Source organism: Limulus polyphemus, unplaced genomic scaffold (genome assembly GCF_000517525.1).
Source record: "Limulus polyphemus unplaced genomic scaffold, Limulus_polyphemus-2.1.2 Scaffold1477, whole genome shotgun sequence".
Taxonomy (NCBI): Eukaryota; Metazoa; Arthropoda; class Merostomata; order Xiphosura; family Limulidae; genus Limulus; species Limulus polyphemus.
The window spans coordinates 161,193-181,301 of record NW_013667087.1 but is presented as its reverse complement, the minus strand read 5'-3'; the positions used below and the strand labels follow the sequence as shown (position 1 = coordinate 181,301).

Below are 20,109 nucleotides of genomic sequence, written 5' to 3'. Positions count from 1 at the left end.
TCTTAGTTATCTGTCATGTTCACTACTCTGTTGTTCTTAGTTATTTATCACGTTCACCACTCTGTTGTTCTCAGTTATCTACCACGTGTTTGCTTCTGTTGTTCTTAGTTACTTATCGTGCTTTCCACTCTGTTGTTCTTAGTTGACTATCATATTCGCTACTGTTGTTCTTATTTATCATGTTCATCACATTGTTCTTAGTTATCTGTCATGTTCACTACTCTGTTGTTCTCAGTTGTCTACCATGTTTGCTACTGTTGTTATAAGTTATTTATCATGTTCACCACTATTGTTCTTAGTTACTTATAATGTTCACCACTGTTCTTAATTATCTATCATCTTCATCATTTTGTTGTTCTTAGTAACTTATTGTTTTCACCAATCAGTTGTTCACACTGTTGTCCTTAGTTATCTATCATGATCATTAGTACCTATTATAACCACTCCTCACACTATCTGATTAGCATCAATAGATAGTTGAAAGAGTAGTCAAAGAATAATGTTTTTCAGTGTTTTGTTTCATAATATTGCATAAATGTATTTGCATACAATGTCTTTGTAATGAGGTAATAGCTTTGAGGCAAAATACAATAGAAAAATGGCCATGTTTTTTCCGGGTAGAAATTGAATATTCTTAGACAATTTCTACTAAGAAACTATACAGTATAACATTTTTACTAACCTTACTATTCCTGGATTAGAACAAAACATACCTTTTTTTGAATCATTTCTGTCACAAAATATTGACTAGAATAGGTACTATAACTATCACAAGTTTGTGGCATGCCATAAATATCAAGAAATCTTCACCATAGAACTGAGCATTCACGGTCCATAATTGAAAATGACTTAGAGACTTTTTTTTCATTTCACATTTAAAGTTTCATTAAAAACAAAAATCACTAATTTTCTCTATACAAACTGTATTTAAAGCCATCAGATACTTGTTCGTCACGTTAACTCCTATTTTTTTCTATGAACTAGCATAAATTTAGAATAATTCTGATTTTACTATTTTATTGCATTTTATTATCTCTTTGTAATTGAACTTTCTTCTTTTTGAAGAGTTTTATCTGATGAATGTTTCTTGCTAATAAGCATCAACATCATTAACAAAGGTAAGTGAATAAGGCTGAGACGGAAGAGTTTTCGTGATGAGGCACTGTCTGATTCTGTATAAAACTTCCAAGCACAATACACTACATAGATATTCAGAGGTAGAGAATCCACCACAAAAGTCCATGTAGTTAGATCAAGTACAGGTGCTGTGCTGCATAGAAAAACAATACCTATGCTGTATCTCAAAGCAGTTCGTTGGCAGAGTCCAGGGTCGGTCACTGACATCATACGATACCCAGCACGGGAATAATCAGGTCGTAGGTTCCAAGAGAGTGCATTGAAGTGAGGAAACTGCCACGAGTACAGTATAGCAGCCAGCAGCCAAGCTCCTGAAATAAAAAAGAGAGAGAGAATGTTAGTAAATGAAAAATGTACGCTTGTATATGCACATTTTCTCTTTTATGTTAAAATAAAATGTTCACATTGATCATTAATTTCAGTTAAAAAGGCAAGAAACATGACAGTTTTACTATCAGAGAATGTTTATGGTTATGTTAGCAAATTTTTAGTCATCACAAGTTTTTTCAGCCAAACAATTATATCCTTTAAATTGCTGTAGAACTCATCATGTAGAGAAAAATCAAGGCATTCTTTAGGTACACAAGTTAGTGTAACAGAAATAGTAAAAACTGAGTCTGTACTGTATATCTAAATGCTATACTGACATGTTTTCATGCTTTTAAAAGGAATGTAAAAGAAGAAACTACTTGACATTATTAATATATTTTGTAACTGAATATTAGTTTGTGAAATAGTACAGCAAAACCAGCACATTTTACTTAAATAACTACACAATGTTTGATGAGACTGATTATCAGAATTGCAATTTAAAGCTTTTATCTTGATAATCTTGTAACAACAAACTTAATGAATTATAGCAGATTACATACAAAAATGGTATATAATTAAATCTAGTGATTACAACTACAAACATTTACCTGGATCTAAAACACCAGAACATGCAGCCCAACCCATCATGGGAGGTATAGCACCAACCACTGATCCAACCCATGTGTTTGCAATACTGCACCGTTTCATTGGTGTATATATTGTGGTGTATAGCACTAAAGTGACTGCACCAAGTCCTGCTGTAAGGCTATTGACCCCAAAGAACAGAACAGACAATCCTGTTGTGGCACTTACTACAGCAAAAGTTACAGCATGTAGGGGGCTAGACAAAATATAGAAGAATCATACAATCAACAATAATCATTGTATTTAGTTCTTAATTTTAAAGAATTTTTACAAAATAGAATTCTCTACAATTACATGTCAAACAGTTATAACATGAGGAGGACTTAATATACAATTAATCCCAACAGTTTATATACAAGGAATAAGAAATTTACATAAATATAGATCTATATAATACAAATATATAAATGATTATCTATATTGATTCTATAGATAATATGTATGCAAGTTCTTGTTTTATTCTGTTTCAATATCTCTTACTAATGAAAGCATGAACTGAATCAACAAAATCAAGCAAATACTATTAAGAGTGACTAAATGAATCACATAGAAGTCTCAAGGTCCAGATAATAGTGTCTTCAAAAATCAAACCATATAGCTATCTTATCTCTTTGAAGATGTTTCATGTACATTAATACAACATTTACAGTTTTAGACCAAAAAACAACTCATTTGGGTGTTCTGTTTCACTTTTACTGTGCTATATTGTACTTTTACTGTACTAAATGTAGCTAAAACAATCACTCAAGAACAAGACAGAGATCAGAAATTTGCATACATCATTTTTAAATTGAAAACAGTACAAAATATTGGGTAAAGCAATGTAAAAGTTCTGTGTATACAATGAAATCTCTGTTACCAATACTCCAACCTTGTTTACTGTGAAAACACAAAATATTAAAAATAACATGCTTATACATAAGAAACTCTGATATCAACATATACTTCTTACATCTAAAAACAAATGTGAATAAATAATTCTTATTATGTTGCATAAGTTTTCTATCTACTATTGTACGCAAAACAATTATAATCTGAAGAATAAAATAAAATGAATTCTTAACGTATAATTGACCTCAATTATTTTTTACACAAAGTACAAAAGATAATAATTATATTAGAATTATCTCCTTTATGCACAAGTGTCCAATTACAGAAGTTACACAATAAAAGCTAAATGTCTTCACAGTTCTGAATAATTTTCCACACTACACTTATCAAATAAATACTGATTTTTCTTTTAGGAAACCATTGAATCCTATCAGTTATATATTTTATAGTCAATAAGAGTTCAAAAAGTAGTGGATAAAAATACCAATTTTCTATTAGTGATTTCTAAAGGAAGAATAGAAAAATTGTTATATTCTTAGGATTAAAAAGAACTTCAAACATAAACTTACCTCTGATATACTAAAAGTCCTTCCTTGCTGAGTTGCTCCTTTGTTGTCTACAACAATGTGACTCTGAATGTCTTTGATATAATGTAGAAGATCATATATCAATTTACACATAATTCTCCCGTTTCCCACCTTCCATATCATTCAGTTATGGGAAGGTGGGTAGGAATGCATTTCAGGGGTAAGTACTTGCTTGAAATTCATTTTAATCCTAAAAATGTAAAATTTAAATCAGGTAGACTTACCTCTGAAATACAAAAACCCAGAAGAAAGTCTTATAATAAGCATAAATATAAAGCATAGGTAAGAATACTGATGGAAAAACAGGGTGGAAGGCCACGTGGAAGATCCAATAACAAAAACTCAATTTGAAGGTCTAAAGTTTGATATGTCAAATGAACAGACAAAAAAGACCCCGTTAAAAACCAGGGGAGTAAAAAAGATAAGCCAATTGCAATCTTTGGAAATAATCTATTTCTAAAAGCATCAGATGAATCCAACTGTCATGAGAATGAAAATTATTCCATAATGAAATGTTGTAACAAACCATCAGAACTTTCTGATGTCACAGAAATTGGTTAAGATTTAATATGTTACATACATAGCAAATAAAAGAAATTAGTTTAGCAGAAGCTTCATCAGGACTGCAGCTGGCTGGCAAATTCTACTCCTCAGATAAAGGTGAAAAAAGCCTATACAAAAAACCAGTTTGTTTTCATAAAAATGAGGGTTGATGACCAATCACATTGGCTTCCATAAGACCCTGATACTAACTAGAGACACCCACAGAAGATTTGGCATAAATGGCCCAAATATGGTGGTCAATAAAGGCTGACAATGTAACCATGAGAATCCCCTGCATGCTCGCGGAAGACTGTGGGAATAAAGCAGCAAAGGAGGAGGATTTCTATCACTGATAGAAACATGAGAAAAAGCATTAACTTATTAGCCTTAGAATTGACATGAACATCAGAATTAAAACAAGAAAGAGAGCACACAAACTTAAGAGGATGACTGTTGACAAGAAAATCTGAATTATGATAGTAAAAAAGAGCTTATATAAGACCTCCTGATGCATATGCAATAAGCCATGTGGAAGTTAGGAGAATGGAGAAATATAGGTAAGATGACTTATGCTCTGCTTTGTGACAAGAACATTCAGAACTTTGAGTCACTTTGTTTTCGACAGTATGAAAGCAGCTCAACAAGAAAAGGCTTTCAGTATTTCAGAAGTTGATTAACATTATCTGATGTTTCAGACACCATATCTGTTTAAAAAATTATTGTAAGTGCAAAATAAACTGCACATTTTCAAAATATGTATAAACATTTGTTGAATATGCAAAATAATATTTAAAGTAAGCTATGTAATTCCTTCAAAAATTACAGATTGTCTTACGTGAGAATCCCCTTCACCAAGACACGATTCTTCGTTCGAACCATTTGAGAATCATAGGGTACTTCTAGAAACTAAGAGAAGCATCTAAACATAAATATGTATACATATAGCTTTACAAATACAGAATTCTCAAACATACCAGTAACAGTACATGAATCAAAAAATTAGTTTTACACATCTTGTGTGTTTATGTGTATAAAGTTTACATTTATGAGGATTATTTTACATTACTATCTTAGTATAAGGATTTAGAACTAATTTAAGCACCTAAGCATAATGAACTTTGTGAGAAATTGCAAGATGTAATCTGTCATTTTTTATTAATCATTATTTTCTTTATATTTCATATACTATTTAGTTGAGCTGTTATAATTAATTGTAACATTATTCTAACAGTGAGACAAAATGACTGACAGAGAGAGCACTGAGGTCTTTGTCATGATAACTATGGTCATATTTAAATCAGTACATTAAGCAGATATTTTGCCAATATTGTATTTAAACTCTTGTTATCTGGTAGAAAATAAAAAGAGAACTGAAGACTGATAAACCAGATGCTCAAGAATGTGGAATTTTAGACTGGATATTGCTTCAAAGTGTTACTAGTTATAATTCATGAGAGTTTGAAAGTGTTGTAACATCAAGTAGATTTTGTGGTGACTTATGATCTTAGGTTTCTTTCTTTTTTTTTCTGGTTGTTTTTCCTAACTTATTCTCTGGTATCCAGATCGTGTTGAGTTAGGTTGTTTTAGGTTGTGTTGCTTGCAAAAGTTCAGATTTGGAATTATTGAATTGTGAGTATGTTCTGTTTAGCTAATTAAAGTTCTACTAAATAATCTGTGTTTTTTAAGAATCCTGATAATAACATTTTAGTTATTCTTAGTGGAGAATAAATGATTTGTTACAATATTTATTTGAGTTACACCAGCCAAAAATATTTAATCAACGCATTCTAATCATTATTAGCTTTTGCTTCATGACATTCCATATTTCTAGTTAACCTGATATGTTAAATTAGCTGCATATTTACTAAGCTAACTTTCATATCTTATATGTGTAGGTAGTTTGCTTTGATCAGAAATTACTGATTATTTGCTAAAGCATAAGTTTAGAGATTATAAAGAACTCTTTTTGAAAAATCTATACATAATTTCTACAATGAGAACAGTGGTAAGTTTTTATAAATATGATATACTAAAATAATATACTTACACAAATATAAATTATATATAGGATAGATATTTTACTGCAAAATTTCTTTCAACACAGTGGACCAGTGCATACTACATTAAGCCTGTGACTGTGTTTGTTGACAGTTAAAAATATACATAGTTGTTGAATTGAAATAGATATAAAAAAATAACATAGCTGTGCAAAAAAAAATGTCAAAATGATTAATACAAACTTCTATTTATAGGACAACTATTGTCCAACGTTATAGTTTATAGTTATGTCATGCAGTGGTTCTTGTTTCATTATAAATCTTGTTTTTAATCAAAATGTTAAACTTGGGTTCAGAAAAGTTCAATGATTATTATGCTTGAAGTGTCTGTGTACCAGATATGATAACTTTTGTGAATTATTAGTTTTTATTAACACAATACAAAAGTTGAAATAAACTGCCTCTGAACTGGAAAGTATTAAATATAAAACTTTGATGACGTATGTGAAAAATATAAAATGGACATACAAAGAACAAAATGAAATAAACTTCGTATATATTACTTTTTTTGCTTTGAAATAGAGCTGGGCACTTAAATCAATTACCTATGAGTGAGCAGCAGTTACATCAATTCATGTCAAATAAAATACTTTATTAATCAAAATTATGATTAGATTACTTAATGCCATGAATAGTGTTTGGCAATTAGTGGTATTTGCTAATCAATTAATTGACAGCCCATTAAATGATTAAATTTGACAAATTGATCAGTACAGTGGCAGCCAGCCAGCAGTTCAACAACAACAACATACAAAAAAAAAAAAAAAGATGGGGAGGGGAAGTGGGTACTGTTAGACAATTGTCTTCCCTCAAGTAAGCAATTCAAAATCAGTGTGAGTGGAAGAAGACAACTTTAGTAGCTTTGCCATAATCAAAACAGGAAAAACATGTTTGGTAGCAATATTTCAATTACTTGGATAGTAGGAACAGTTAAAAATAGTAATAATCAGAAATTCTAATTTTGATTAGTTGATTATTTTTGTGACCATTATCAGCTTAACTGTAATTTTAGTTAATTAACTGTTGGAATAATCAAAAACAGTAAAAATTGGAAACATTAATTTTGATAAGTTGATTATTTTCAAGACAACTGATATAAATTAACCCTATGGATAACAGGCTTGGTCAATCTTGACCAACCTTGTAAACATGAAACTATACTTATTAATCTGAAGTGTATATCTTCATGAATTTGGCAAGCTTTTAGAAAACATTACAAATCTGGTTTTTAATAAAGTATATTTACTAAAGATTTGTCTGTGTATTTATGAAGTTTATATTGAGTCAGTCTGAGTGAAAGGTGATTTTCATGCTTAGACTAAAGTACTTCATCTCACATAAGCAATTAATGTGTTTGGAAGAAACATTATTTATAAAATAAGGGGACACAAATAAACGTTTCAGAATTCTATGGATTCCACCTTCAGTATCTAAAGCAGAATAAAAGAATTACATCATTCCTGCTTTAGATACTGAAGACAGAATCTGTAGAATTCCAAAATGTTTATCTGTGTTCCCTTTTGTTATAAATAAACAATTTTGTTCATCTTAAGCATTGTTATCCTTTTTATTGTAAAACTTCATCTCACAGTTCTCATATTTCATTAGTTCTTAAAAACTTCATGGTACAACTTTATACTTTTTCTCTTATTTTCTCTACGCTAATACTAACTGTAGCAACATTACATGTTGCAAAAGTTGAAAAAATATGAAATCAAATCAAAAATACCTTTTTTTGTATTAGAATGACTTCAGATTTTAACAGATAATTACAATAATTTATCTTAAAAGCTTTAGGGCTCTTAACATTTCCCAACTGCTTTCATCTAATTTAATTATTTTACAGCTCTTTGAACCATGTCAAGCACCTTCGAAAGCAGTAAATTACAAGATGTTATAGCAAAGTAAGTAAAAGATCAGGTTACATCATGCACATTGTAACTGCTCCCGAGTTGATGACTCAAGTTTTCTTATCTAATCTAACAAGTTTTTAATTTTTCCATTTTAGATACTTCTGTTAAAAATAAGATAGGGATGGAAGTGGACATATCACTTGATCTGGTTAATGAACACATATAAGACTAAGCCATCTCAACTTTACATGGAGAATAAAATCCCTACATTACTGGCTTCCCCACTTTGTCTATCAAAAGCTAAGTGTTTGAACAGAATCTTAGCTTTCATCATTATATCTTTCCTTTAGTTAACTTTAGAATACTACTTTTATGACTATTTTACAATAGAGTAACATTTTACGATTGTAAGTTCTGGTTCTATTTGTTTTGCCAGCAAGGAAGCCAGTGATGTAGGGATTTTATTCTCCATGTAAAGTCGAGATGACTTATTCTGCTACTTGTTCTGATGCTAATAAAATGGCCTTTCTATTGATAATAAACATGTACCATAGACAAATAAGTATGAGTAAATAAGTAATTACAAAAGCATGAAAAGATAGGAGTTCCTGTGGTTGATGTAATAAATTTATTGATATCTCAAAAATAAGAAAGTTGGAAGATTCTTATAATAAATTATAGCCTGTAAACATCTATAGTTGATGTATCTAGTTGGTGGGTATTTTGAAACCCATATAAAAGAAGAAATTAAATCTAAAATGGAAAATTCGGAGTAAAGAAGTATTATATGACACAGAAGAGTGAAGATTGAGAACTTATATAATTATTTCCTTTTTCTAAATTAAGAAATTAAAACTTTTACTAAAATTTGACTTATAAACTGCATTTTCATACCAAGTTTATTGACATTAGTTAATAGTAAATATAATTAAATTTTGAATGTAATTCTGGAGAAGGTCGTGACTGTTGGAATAATATTAAAAAAACAGTAATAATCACATATACTAATTGTAATTAATAAATTTAACCATAAGATTGATTATTTTAATAGCTTATGTGATGTTAATCCACATAATTACTTCTCATGGGTAATTCATTATATTAATTAAATTGGCAGCTCTGAATACAAAAATAATCAACCAATCAAAATTAGGATTAAATCCACAGTCATGAAAATGATACACTAATCACAATTAGTTGCTCTGATTATTATTATTTTCAATTATTTCAACTATCCCTATTTGAAATATTGCCATTATGATTTTTCATTATTATTTTCAATTAATTCAAGTTTGTTGTAACAAATGGCTTTCATAAAAAGTGTTCTACCCACTACTGTGTTAGTTATGTCTCAACTAGCCTGATGAGGTCTGGATTGAGTGAAACAGTGTGGTTGAAACACTATTATTACACATTCTTCTAATTCTTTAAAATCTCTAAGGGAATAAATAAAGAATGCAGTATTAAAAAATATAACCCTAATACTACTGTCTTATGAAAATAATTAATTAAATACAATTATGCTTCACAAGCTGGAAAAAGGTGTTCACACCATAACAATTATTGTTGTAACAAATGGCTTACATAAATAGTGTTTAAATCACTACTGTGTTAGCTGTGCCTCAACTGGCCTGATGGGCTCTGGATTAAATGAAACAGTGTGTGGTTGGAATACTATTACTATACACTTTTTGAATTCTTGAAAATCCCTAAGGGACTAGATAAAGAATACAGTGTTAAAAAATATAATAGGCCTAATACTGATGAAACAGTGTGTGGTTGGAATACTATTACTATACACTTTTTGAATTCTTGAAAATCCCTAAGGGACTAGATAAAGAATACAGTGTTAAAAAATATAATAGGCCTAATACTGATTAATTTTTCAACAACTAGTAATGTCACTAGCAGCTGTTATATTTAGTACTTTTTACGATTTATAATCAAGTATTCTTGATCAAAACTCATATATTCATTTTTGCATGTTTTGAAAAATACTTATATTTCTAGCAATGAAAATAACATGTTTATTTTCATCAACAAAAATTCCGTAATTTTAGTACAGTAGTCTTATGTAAATTTGTAGGAAGAAACTCACAGAATGCTATCAAATGTATTATTTTCAGCTTGTTACAAGTTTTGTAACACTTTGCATGTATGATACATTTTTATTCACAACAGTTTAGAACTAACAAGATAACTTACTCCTAAGTAATTGTACATAAAAACAGGATTTCCACTACATTTTACATTTTTTATCACAAATGTTTAAATCAATATACACTATTTCAACAATTATACCTCCAAAATGTTTTAAAATTGATATTTTGTCATTTTAACATTTATTTAGTGTAATTCATGAAGAATAATTTTAAAATGTTTAAATTTTCATTTCTCCACAGCTCTAAGGAGTTTTGCCTAAAAACAATGCACTTAATAATTTTCAAATTTTCTGCCCATCCAAAATAAACAATTTTTGCTAAGAACCTATCACCCCTTGAGAGTATAATATTCATTTTTTATTTTCAAGCATTTTCCTTGTCTTTTTTCTGCTTAACCTTTATATGATGTCACATAAAGTGGTTTGATCATTTACTTATTAATGAAACACAGATTTGAAAACAGCTATAAAGTTCAAATATTACTGAATAAAGCAAGGATAAGACTGTCACATAAACATTTTTGTTTGTGAATTTGGAGTGTTTGTGTATTATATATATATATATATGTTTGAGAGCTAAAGAAATTTTCTTCAAAAAGAAAGATATCAGATAACTTGAGATAAGGCAAGTTTATAAAGTTTAGAGAAAAGTTGAATGGATATAAAAAAAACAACTTTATTACAAGTTTAATTCAGTTACAAATGTACAATGTTTGCAATTGGTTTTTGTCAGCTACAAGTAGTTTACCTAGACAATATATATATATATATATATTTATATTCATACATAGTATAAAACAAAGAAGTCACATGACTAAAGATTGCCTAATGGTTTAGTTTAAGGTATCTTGGCACCTCAGAGTGATGGTGTCTTTTGAGTTACTATGGTTCTAAACATGAGGGTTTATTTTTATTATGTATACCAAATCAAATCATCATTAAATCAGGTAAGTTTAGTGAATACAATAAGTGACAACAAAATATTCTGATGACTCAAATTTTTATTTATTGTAATCTTTCTGCTTATCTTATTTGGTCAGACATAAACAAATTGGCTAATTATTACTAATTCCAATTGTGATATGTTTCACATAAAAACATTATCATCAGGGCCGGCGCTACCATTAGGCCAACTAGTCAGCCACCTAGGGTGCACACCTCAGAGGGGGCACAGTACTGACCTTTAAGGGTCACAGTTTTATACAAACTAGTTGTTTTAAGAAAAAACATTATAAAAGTTTTGTGCTTTTTATTTTTTCTACAAAACATCTGTTCTTAAAAATCGAAGTTGGCAATTTGTTTTTTTTTGGGGGGGGGTGCAAGTAGCTGGCCTTGCCTAGGGTGCAAAATAATCTGGTGCCGGCCCTGATTACCATCATTATCACTGATAGTGAAACATATTTAGTTGTTTGATTATAAATTTATTTGATTTACACAAGATCAAAGAGGGATTTCTGTATATCTTAAAAACAAACAAAATGGTGACTATGTGGCCATTTCATTCCTAGTGAACATTAGTGATTCATCAAATAGGAAATGTCCAGATTATCTTTTTAAAAAATTATGCCAAACGTTTTTACCAATATAATTTCTTTACCCAAAATGTGTAAATATAAAGTACAAGAAGTTATCTAGCATATTAAATGAAGGGTAATTCAAAAATTACTTAAAAAACAAACAAAACTATTGGAAAATAGGAATATTAATATCATATTAGAATAACAAACTCTTGAAGTTGGTACAACTTTTTTTTTTACTTCAGAATGGCCACCTTAGGAGGAGGTAACTCTGTCCAAATTGATCAATTGAATGTTATTGATTAATGAGCCCATCAATTAATCTATTAGCAAATAACATAAATTGCCCAGCTCTACCTTGAGAGAAAAAGTTGCATAAGGAAGTTTTAAATACCTGATTGATGGCATTTGCAGCACATGATGTCAGCCCTGTTCCAAAAGTTGCAAAGATAAAGGTTGTAGGGTCAAAAGGAGCAGGGGCCATGGCATATCCAACCATAGTTGTCATTACAACCAGAGCTGTTTATTGGTTCATCATACATGAAGAATAGGAGACAAGAGACTTAAAATACACTCGTCATTCACAAAAGCAGTTTTTAATTTCACATTCCTTTCTGTTTTTAGGAAAAACAGAAAATGTTAGTGTGAATACCTAATTCAATGGTACAAGAAAATAATTTACAAAAACAATTTTTCCATGTACTTTTTTTGTAGACATCAATAATTTACAGGATTTCGAACCTGATTTATATATATTGACAAACAAACTAGTTTTGTTGAGTTTATAAAATTAATATTCTGAAATGATAATAAATATATTGGTGATCCCGCAATAAAAAATCAAAATGATTAATATGATACCTTGTAAGCTAAGTTAGTTAGCATTAGAACATTCTATAAATTAATTAATTCTCAGCTCAAAAAAAGAAAGAAGCCTAAATAGATGTTAGATATTGCTTTTATTATTAATTAGATCTAATTATTAGAACTAATGGAAGGCTTAAAAAGGTACTACTAGCAATCATTTTATTCTTTAATGATCATGAACTAAACAAATATTTTAGCCTCGGCATAGTGGCTCACAGAACAGCTCTGACTTTTGTTTTTTCAAGTACAAACTTTTAGCTCATAGCTCCATCATCTCTTGACCAATTTGAAATCTAATTACAGTTTTGGACTCAGAAAGTCAAACCCTTTCGATTGATGTATTTTACCATGCCCAAGGTCTCATAGTTTAATTTACTCTAATCCTGCCTAAAAAAATTTCAATTTGAGGGTAGGCTGACAGAGATTCTGATGAGTAATGAAAATGAATCTGGTATACGCATGCCCCATGCTTGGTATTGCTGGTGCACAAAAGTGTAGCTAATAAAAAGGAAAAAAGGTCTTGTAGATTAATTTACTCTAATCCTGCCTAATCGCAGCTCTTGAGGAATCCCTCTTGTTTGACAATGTAAAAACAATTCAAATACATTTACTTCTACTTACCAGTTAAGCGTATTTTGCTTAACATCATGTAATGTCTTGGTAGGAGACAAACTTGAAGAACTTGTTCATGCCACTGAAGTTGGGTAGGACTCACAGCATTGACCAAATGAATGTCATTTCCTCCTCCTTTTTCAGTTTTTGGTAGTTCAATCTCTTCACCATTTTTTGGTAATAAACCATCTATAACTCCATATTTTTGTTGTGAATTACCATTAAATTCTTCATGAGAATTTTTGTTTGAAACACTAATCAGTGTTTCATCATGTTTTAAGTGTAAATAGTAGTACAAGCTCTTTTGCTTGTATATCTCATTTTTTAAGTCGATTATTTTTTTGGCATAAGGCACAAAAAGTACAGGAGCCTCAATCGTTTCAACAGATTTTTCATATGAAGATATTTCACTGTGTTCAACCTCATAATCTTTACTGCAGTCACCTGACAGAAGCTTTTCTTCATCAGAAGTTCCTACTGTAAAAATTGTTGGATTGTGAATCTCCAGATGAGATTTCCTTGATACTGATGACTTGTATATTTCCCATGGAGCCAAGCTTTTATCTCTTAGATTCACTGAATGAGGATGGGTAGCAGCAGCAACAGAAACTCCCGATTTTTTGGGGCTATTCACTTCATTCAAAGGAAATTTTGTTGCGTGCTGTAAACAAATCATATTAGTAACATAACAGCATACAACTTTTACATAATGCTCTAAAATTATGACAAAAACAATAATCACTACAGATTTGACTTAAAATTGCTTTTACACCAATGATAGTGTGTTCTATTATACTCAATTGCATTCCTGTAAATAGCTAGTATAATATAAATACTGTTTCAGTAAGCAATTATTTTCTCATTTAAGTCACAAAGGCTGAAAAAGTTGTACTTATTGTTCCTTACAAGAGAATGTAAGCAGAAACACTTTAAACCTTTCGGAACAAAAGTACAGTAAAAAGTAGAGATCCTGATTACATAAGAATATCTTCTAAAATGGATGTTATCTAAGTCAGAAGTACAGAACTTTGTTGTCACATACGTAAGTGACTAGATGATGGCTTACACCCATTTTGATAGATACAGCAGAACATTTAAAATCATAAACATTTTCAACAATTAGATAGTTATGTACACAAAAGTATATCGAGGTATACAATTATTGGAAAGTTAAATGCAACTATCAGGCAGCAACGTCAATTAATAATTTTTGTAAAATACAGACTTTGCTTAGTGAAACTGCAGATGTACACATATATGACATTTCTCTTTTTGCATAAATCTAGTAGCTAAATACACCTTTGAAACATGGTTTTGTTTATCAGTCATTAGAAGTTCACTAATGCAAATTACACCTATTTTCATTTAAAATCAAAAGTTTAAAATGTTCTTACTTGACAAAAATATAATGCATATTTTAACCCATACCTGCTTTAATCCTGCAACTCTAACGAACTTATAATATTGTACACATCCACGAGTTTTGACAATGTATGATCGGATGCGAGCAGTTGTCATGAAAAGCATTGTCTTCTTCTCAACTTCCTACTGACTTAAGTATAATAGTTTCATTCCACTGCTCTCATCATGCCCTGAATAAAAATAGAAAGGAAACTACATTATGGTGGATTGTTATGGAGTTTATGGTGGCAAGTCCTAATTCATATATATATATATTTTGAGATGTTGCCATGCTAAAATATGAGTTGAAAAATTATATATTTTCTAACATCAATAAACCTTCAAATTCATTCACATATTTATCTGTTTCTCAATAAAAAAGGAAAAGTTTCACTGGCCAAATACTGGGACATTATCCAGTCAGCTGGACTAGACCCAGGAAAAGTGGATTTCCCAAGTTTATGTAGAAGAGGAAGTCACAGCATCCCTATTTACACAGATAATGTTCCATAGTTTACTAGCCAAAGTATAGCATCTTGATGTTGTGTAACATTGTTATAGAGCCCACACAGGAAATAAGCTGTTTTCTAACCAGAGAACAACCAGCATTAACTCAAGCAGTTATCAGTTTGAGGAGAGATAAAGTCCAGGGATGATCAGCAATTATGAATGATTAGTTATCCAGCTTCAAGCTGGAGAGGTCATTGGCACAGTAAGCAAAGGGTATGCTAGGGTTGCATCCATTGTGCCATGTTCAAAAGTGAATACACAACTGGCAACAAATCTGAGATCTATAGATGATAATTGTGCAAACATTCTAGACCCAATGCAATTGCAACAACACAGTGACTTTTTGACTGAATATGCTGAAGTATTTGTGGGACCAGATGGTCAACTAAATCAAACAACAATCACACAGCATCACATAAATACAGGCGATGCCTGTCCGAGTAAACAACTAAAGCACCTACTTCACTGTGCTAGAAATATAGTTAGCACTAAAGAACAATAGATGTTAATGAACTGGATCATACAGCCTTCATCGAATGTTTGGTTGTCTCCAGTAATAAGAAAGAAGAAAGGTGTAGCCAGGTTCTGTGCTGAACTTAGCTGGGTGAATGTGGTAACACAAACAAATGAATGTCTAGACGCATTGGAAAGGGCCCATTGGTTCAATTTGTTGAATCTAGCATCTGGATTCTGTCAAGTCAAACTTGATGATGACAGCAGATCTAAGACTACTTTTAGCACAATAGTTTGTCGTGCCATTCAGCTTGTGTAACATGCTTGGCTTTTGAAAGGCTAACAGAGAATACACTAATGGGGCTTCAATGGGTAAGTGCTTGATCTACATTGATGATGTCATAATATTTGGTCACAAATTTGAATCTCCAGCTAAGAACCTGTAAATGATATTCCAAGGGATAAAAAAAAAACAGGCTTCAAACTTAAACCAAGAAAACTTGCATTCATGCACACAAAGTGAAATGTCTTGGTCATATTGTGGGTAGAGATGGAATCTCCATGGACCCTACTAAAACTGTCAGAGTGTAAGATTGGTCTCAACCTGTGACAAAGAAAGAAGTCCACAGTTTGTTAGGTGTACCATCATACTATCAACAGTTAATGGCCATCTTCTCCAAGACTACCACACCCATTACTAGTTCTCACTAAAGTTGAGCTGCACTTCAGTTGGAGTGAGAAACATGGGCAAGCATTCCAGTTCCTGATGCATACTTTAGTAGAAGCACCAGTGTTTGCATATCCATTACAAGATTGTGAGTTCTTGTTGGATACAGATGCCAGTGATAGTGGAATCAGAGCAATGTTATTGTAGTTACAGGATAGAGTAAAACTTATATTTGTGTACATTAGTTGCAAGTTCAAGTCTTTTTAATACAAATGCTCCACAATTAAGAAAAAACTGCTTACAGTTGTGGTCTTCATAAACCACTATCAAGTTCACTGTTAAAGTGTGCCACACATTGCTAAAATGGTTGATGAACTTTGAAAACTTTAAAGGGATGAAAACATATTGGATAACAGTGATTTACTCATACAATATTGTCCAAGCCTGAAACATGAAAACACTGACAAATTGTCTCAACACATTTTAAGACCATGTCCAGTTGATGAATGCATGATCCCGGACATCATGTAGGAGCTGAAATGATTTCTGCCATAGTGATGACAAGTCATACGATAGGAGAATCCACTAATAAATGGATGCCATGATTAAAGCTTCAGTAGCTCCTGAAAGAGCAACTGAATGACCCAGATCTAGCATAGGCACTTCTTGCTCTAGGTGCGATTGAGAAAAGTAGCATGAACACATGTAACCTATGACACATGCATGAGCATTTGTAAGTGCAGGAAACCATGCTGTACCATTATTTCAACCAAGTAGTGGTTCTCAACCTGTGTTACATCTAGTAGTCCCCAGTCCTTTGAAGCAGAGATTCTCCAGACTTTGTATTACAGAAAGGTGTTACCTTCACTTGTGCTAGCATTCAACTATTAGCTGCAGTTGAATCAAGACATTCACCAATGATGTCAATATTGAATGGGATGTGTCAATTAAAGAAAAAGCTGGCTTAAACAAGGTAAACTCCAGCAAATAGCTCTGGATATCACTGGCACACTCCATAAAATAAAGGACACCTGTATATAAGTGGCTGATGACTACTTCACAAAATGAGCCAAGGCTTATCTACTGGTTAATACATCAGAACAGTTGATGGCTATTGTTTGGATAATCTGGTTCAGATAACCTGAAGGGGATACATGTGGATCAAGGAGCTAACTTTAATAACCAACTGTTCTCGGAGTTGTATACATATACAGTGTTGGATATTGTGAAGATGTACATTTTGCCTTATTCCTCTCAATTGGATTATTTAGAAGAGTGGATAATATAGACTGCCAAACATATACTTGCTAAGTTGGTTAATTAACACCAAACCAACTGGGAAAAACACTTACTTTTGTCATACAGCGTATTTCACAACTGAACATGCTCAAATTTGGATGAGAAGTCTTGCTCTTTGTAGATGTTACGTACGGTCTTTCCCCTAGAGTAAATATCCCACAACTATCACAAGAATATAACACAACAATTAATGAGCTACTATGCCAGGGGGAATTTGGGTGTAGCTTCAGTAAGTGCAAGCAGAGTAGAAGCGACTCAGCCCTGGATGGACAGGAACTCATCTTGTGCTCCGAACAACTAAGCCCATTAATGTTCAATTTACTTGATTTACAGAAGTCAACTAACACAAAAAAAAATGTGGACAACACATGTCAGCCAGCTTCATTACTATATTTACAACAACAAAAATATAATAAACTGGCTTGAGCAGAAAAATAAATTATTTTGTTGTACTCCACCCCAGAAAATACCTGGTTCATTCAGGATGAGCCAGAAAGTGCCTGATCTATAGACAAAAGACAGCTCCAACAGTTAGTCAAATCACCTAAGATGGCCCACTGATTGATATGTCTGGGATTTAACTTGATTGCCAAGCAGTTAGGATGGTTATTAGATCAAGAAACCAATGATTGAGAGACAGCAGTGTTCCTTGCTTTCTGAGTTATTGGGTAGTATTGTAAGAACAATGTATGCACTACATTGTACAATTACCATTCAATTACTTAAAAGTTATGATAGTTTTTGATCATATGATTAGCTGAGCCAAAATGGTTTTGCAACCCTTACTTTCTGAGCTATGAAGCAGAGTTTCATTATAAAAGATATCCATAGGACATCATATGATAGCTGTTTGATTAACACAGTTTAGGACAGCTGGTGCCAGAAGATGTAATGCCTAGTATATCAACAGTAAGTACAACCAAATATGGAGTTTGAAAATTTGGTTTAAAAAAGTGTCAAGACCTGTACTTTCTGAGCTATCAAGTGATTTTCTGTGGCAAATTGTCATCTGACATTTCACAAGAACCACTCAACTGATCTAGAGGAGTAGGGAGAGTTTTACACAGCATACCATATGATCCCGCTAGATTTTATCTGGTACACTTGAAAGGCATATAACTTCTCTGCTTGCAGTAAGAGTTCTGTTTGCTTTGAATATATACTGATATATATTGTAGTAACAGCACAAATATTAATCATGGAAGCAGTCTGTTCTAAGCTATTAGTATAAGTAACAACATGTAATGAAGATATATGTATATGGCAATTTAAATGTATAAAGAAATATAATAAATATATGTGTATGGCTTAACACACATAAATGAACCTTGCATGAGTGTTGTATAACACCAATAACTCAAACAAATCAAGAACAAAACTATTAAGCAACATGTGAATGGAAAAAAGGGCTCTGACCTGGATATTGAGACCTTCTGAAATGAGGTTAACTATGATTACTGAAATGTAAGCTATTATTTGAACATAGAGTGCAACTGTTATTTTCACTTATAACACTGAGAAGAATATTTCAATGTTTACAATGAAATATTTGCCAGGTAGTTAATAAATTTCTCATTGAAGGATATGCACAACTGACAGACTCACACTATGAGAGAAAACACACCTTTAGTGCAAACTGTTTCAAATGAATTGAAACTAGCAGTATTAAGCAAAATTCACAAAAAGTAGCTTTGACACCATAAAAAACAAACTTTTGTTTCAGGTTTAATTATTAATTAAGTATTATTTTATTTCAAGCTACAGCTTTTACAGTAAGGCAGATTATTTTTTAGAACAGGTATGACATTTCAATCACTGGTAAAATCATTCTCAAGAATGCTCACACCAGTGGTTGAAACATCACACCTGTTCTAGAAAATATATTCCTTACTATAAAAGCTGTAACTTGTAATAAAATAAAATATAAATTTTGTTTTATTTGGTTGTGATGGGATATTTTTAATCATGTAGACTAAAAAATCATATTTTTTTAACATAGTTTAAGTGAAAGATGCAGTTAACGATACATGAAAATTCAGTCTGTAGGTATATGGGGGTAACATCTGTGTGGTGAAACTTTGAAAATTGCAACTAGGTAATAATAAACTCATATCTGGAAAAAAAAAGTCTCAATACTATAGTGATGGTGGATTCTAATGATCAGAAGTATAGGTCAGCATCTGCTAACATGAGTCAGCTCAGGTATGTAGCAACAAGTTTTGCAGTCTCGACCCTATTCCTTTCATAATAGAGCCAGTACTGTTTGTATAACAACCAGACAATAGCATATGGAATGGTTCTTGATAGAGAGGGAAGCTGAAGAGTGGATAATGAAAGGTACCATATAGATTATACAGTGTGTTCCAGCTCCATTATCTGACATGGCCAGACCTAGAAACACCAGTCAGTCATCAGACATTAGCTGACCAACCAATGTAATGTCTAACCAAATTAGCTGAAAGAACATATTCTTTTCAAAATCTTTCATTCAAATAGAGAATTCTTTCAAAAATTAAATTGTTAGCAAATGAAAAACACCATGCTTTTAAGAAAATAAAGCTTACTACTGACGCTTTAACCACAACAAAAAATTTAAAAAAGGGAATATGAAAAATGTATTAGTTAAAAATAATAATTCTACTCTAAAAATTTTTATG

General features: G+C 31.5%; 1 protein-coding gene across 4 annotated transcripts in view; it reads right to left on the bottom strand.

Annotated features, from left to right (window-relative positions):
- LOC106463768 (protoheme IX farnesyltransferase, mitochondrial-like) overlaps positions 1-14,710 on the bottom strand; it is a 19,362-nt gene extending 4,652 nt beyond the window's left edge. For 3 of the 4 annotated variants that reach the window (XR_002611549.1, XR_002611550.1, XR_002611551.1), the window contains exons 1-6: positions 14,551-14,710; positions 13,132-13,783; positions 12,038-12,162; positions 4,891-4,961; positions 2,058-2,290; positions 129-1,448 (exon numbers count right to left, since the gene is read on the bottom strand). Coding sequence is in view for 1 of the 4 variants with exons in the window: in XM_022391358.1 (XP_022247066.1) it covers positions 1,030-1,448; positions 2,058-2,290; positions 4,891-4,961; positions 12,038-12,162; positions 13,132-13,783; positions 14,551-14,649 (1,599 nt within the window). In the remaining 3 variants the exon portion in view is untranslated. Of the gene's footprint in view, positions 1-19; positions 1,449-2,057; positions 2,291-4,890; positions 4,962-12,037; positions 12,163-13,131; positions 13,784-14,550 lie in introns of those variants that run through there. The other variant, XM_022391358.1, reaches the window with a different exon arrangement.
- Positions 14,711-20,109: the final 5,399 nt, after the last annotated feature.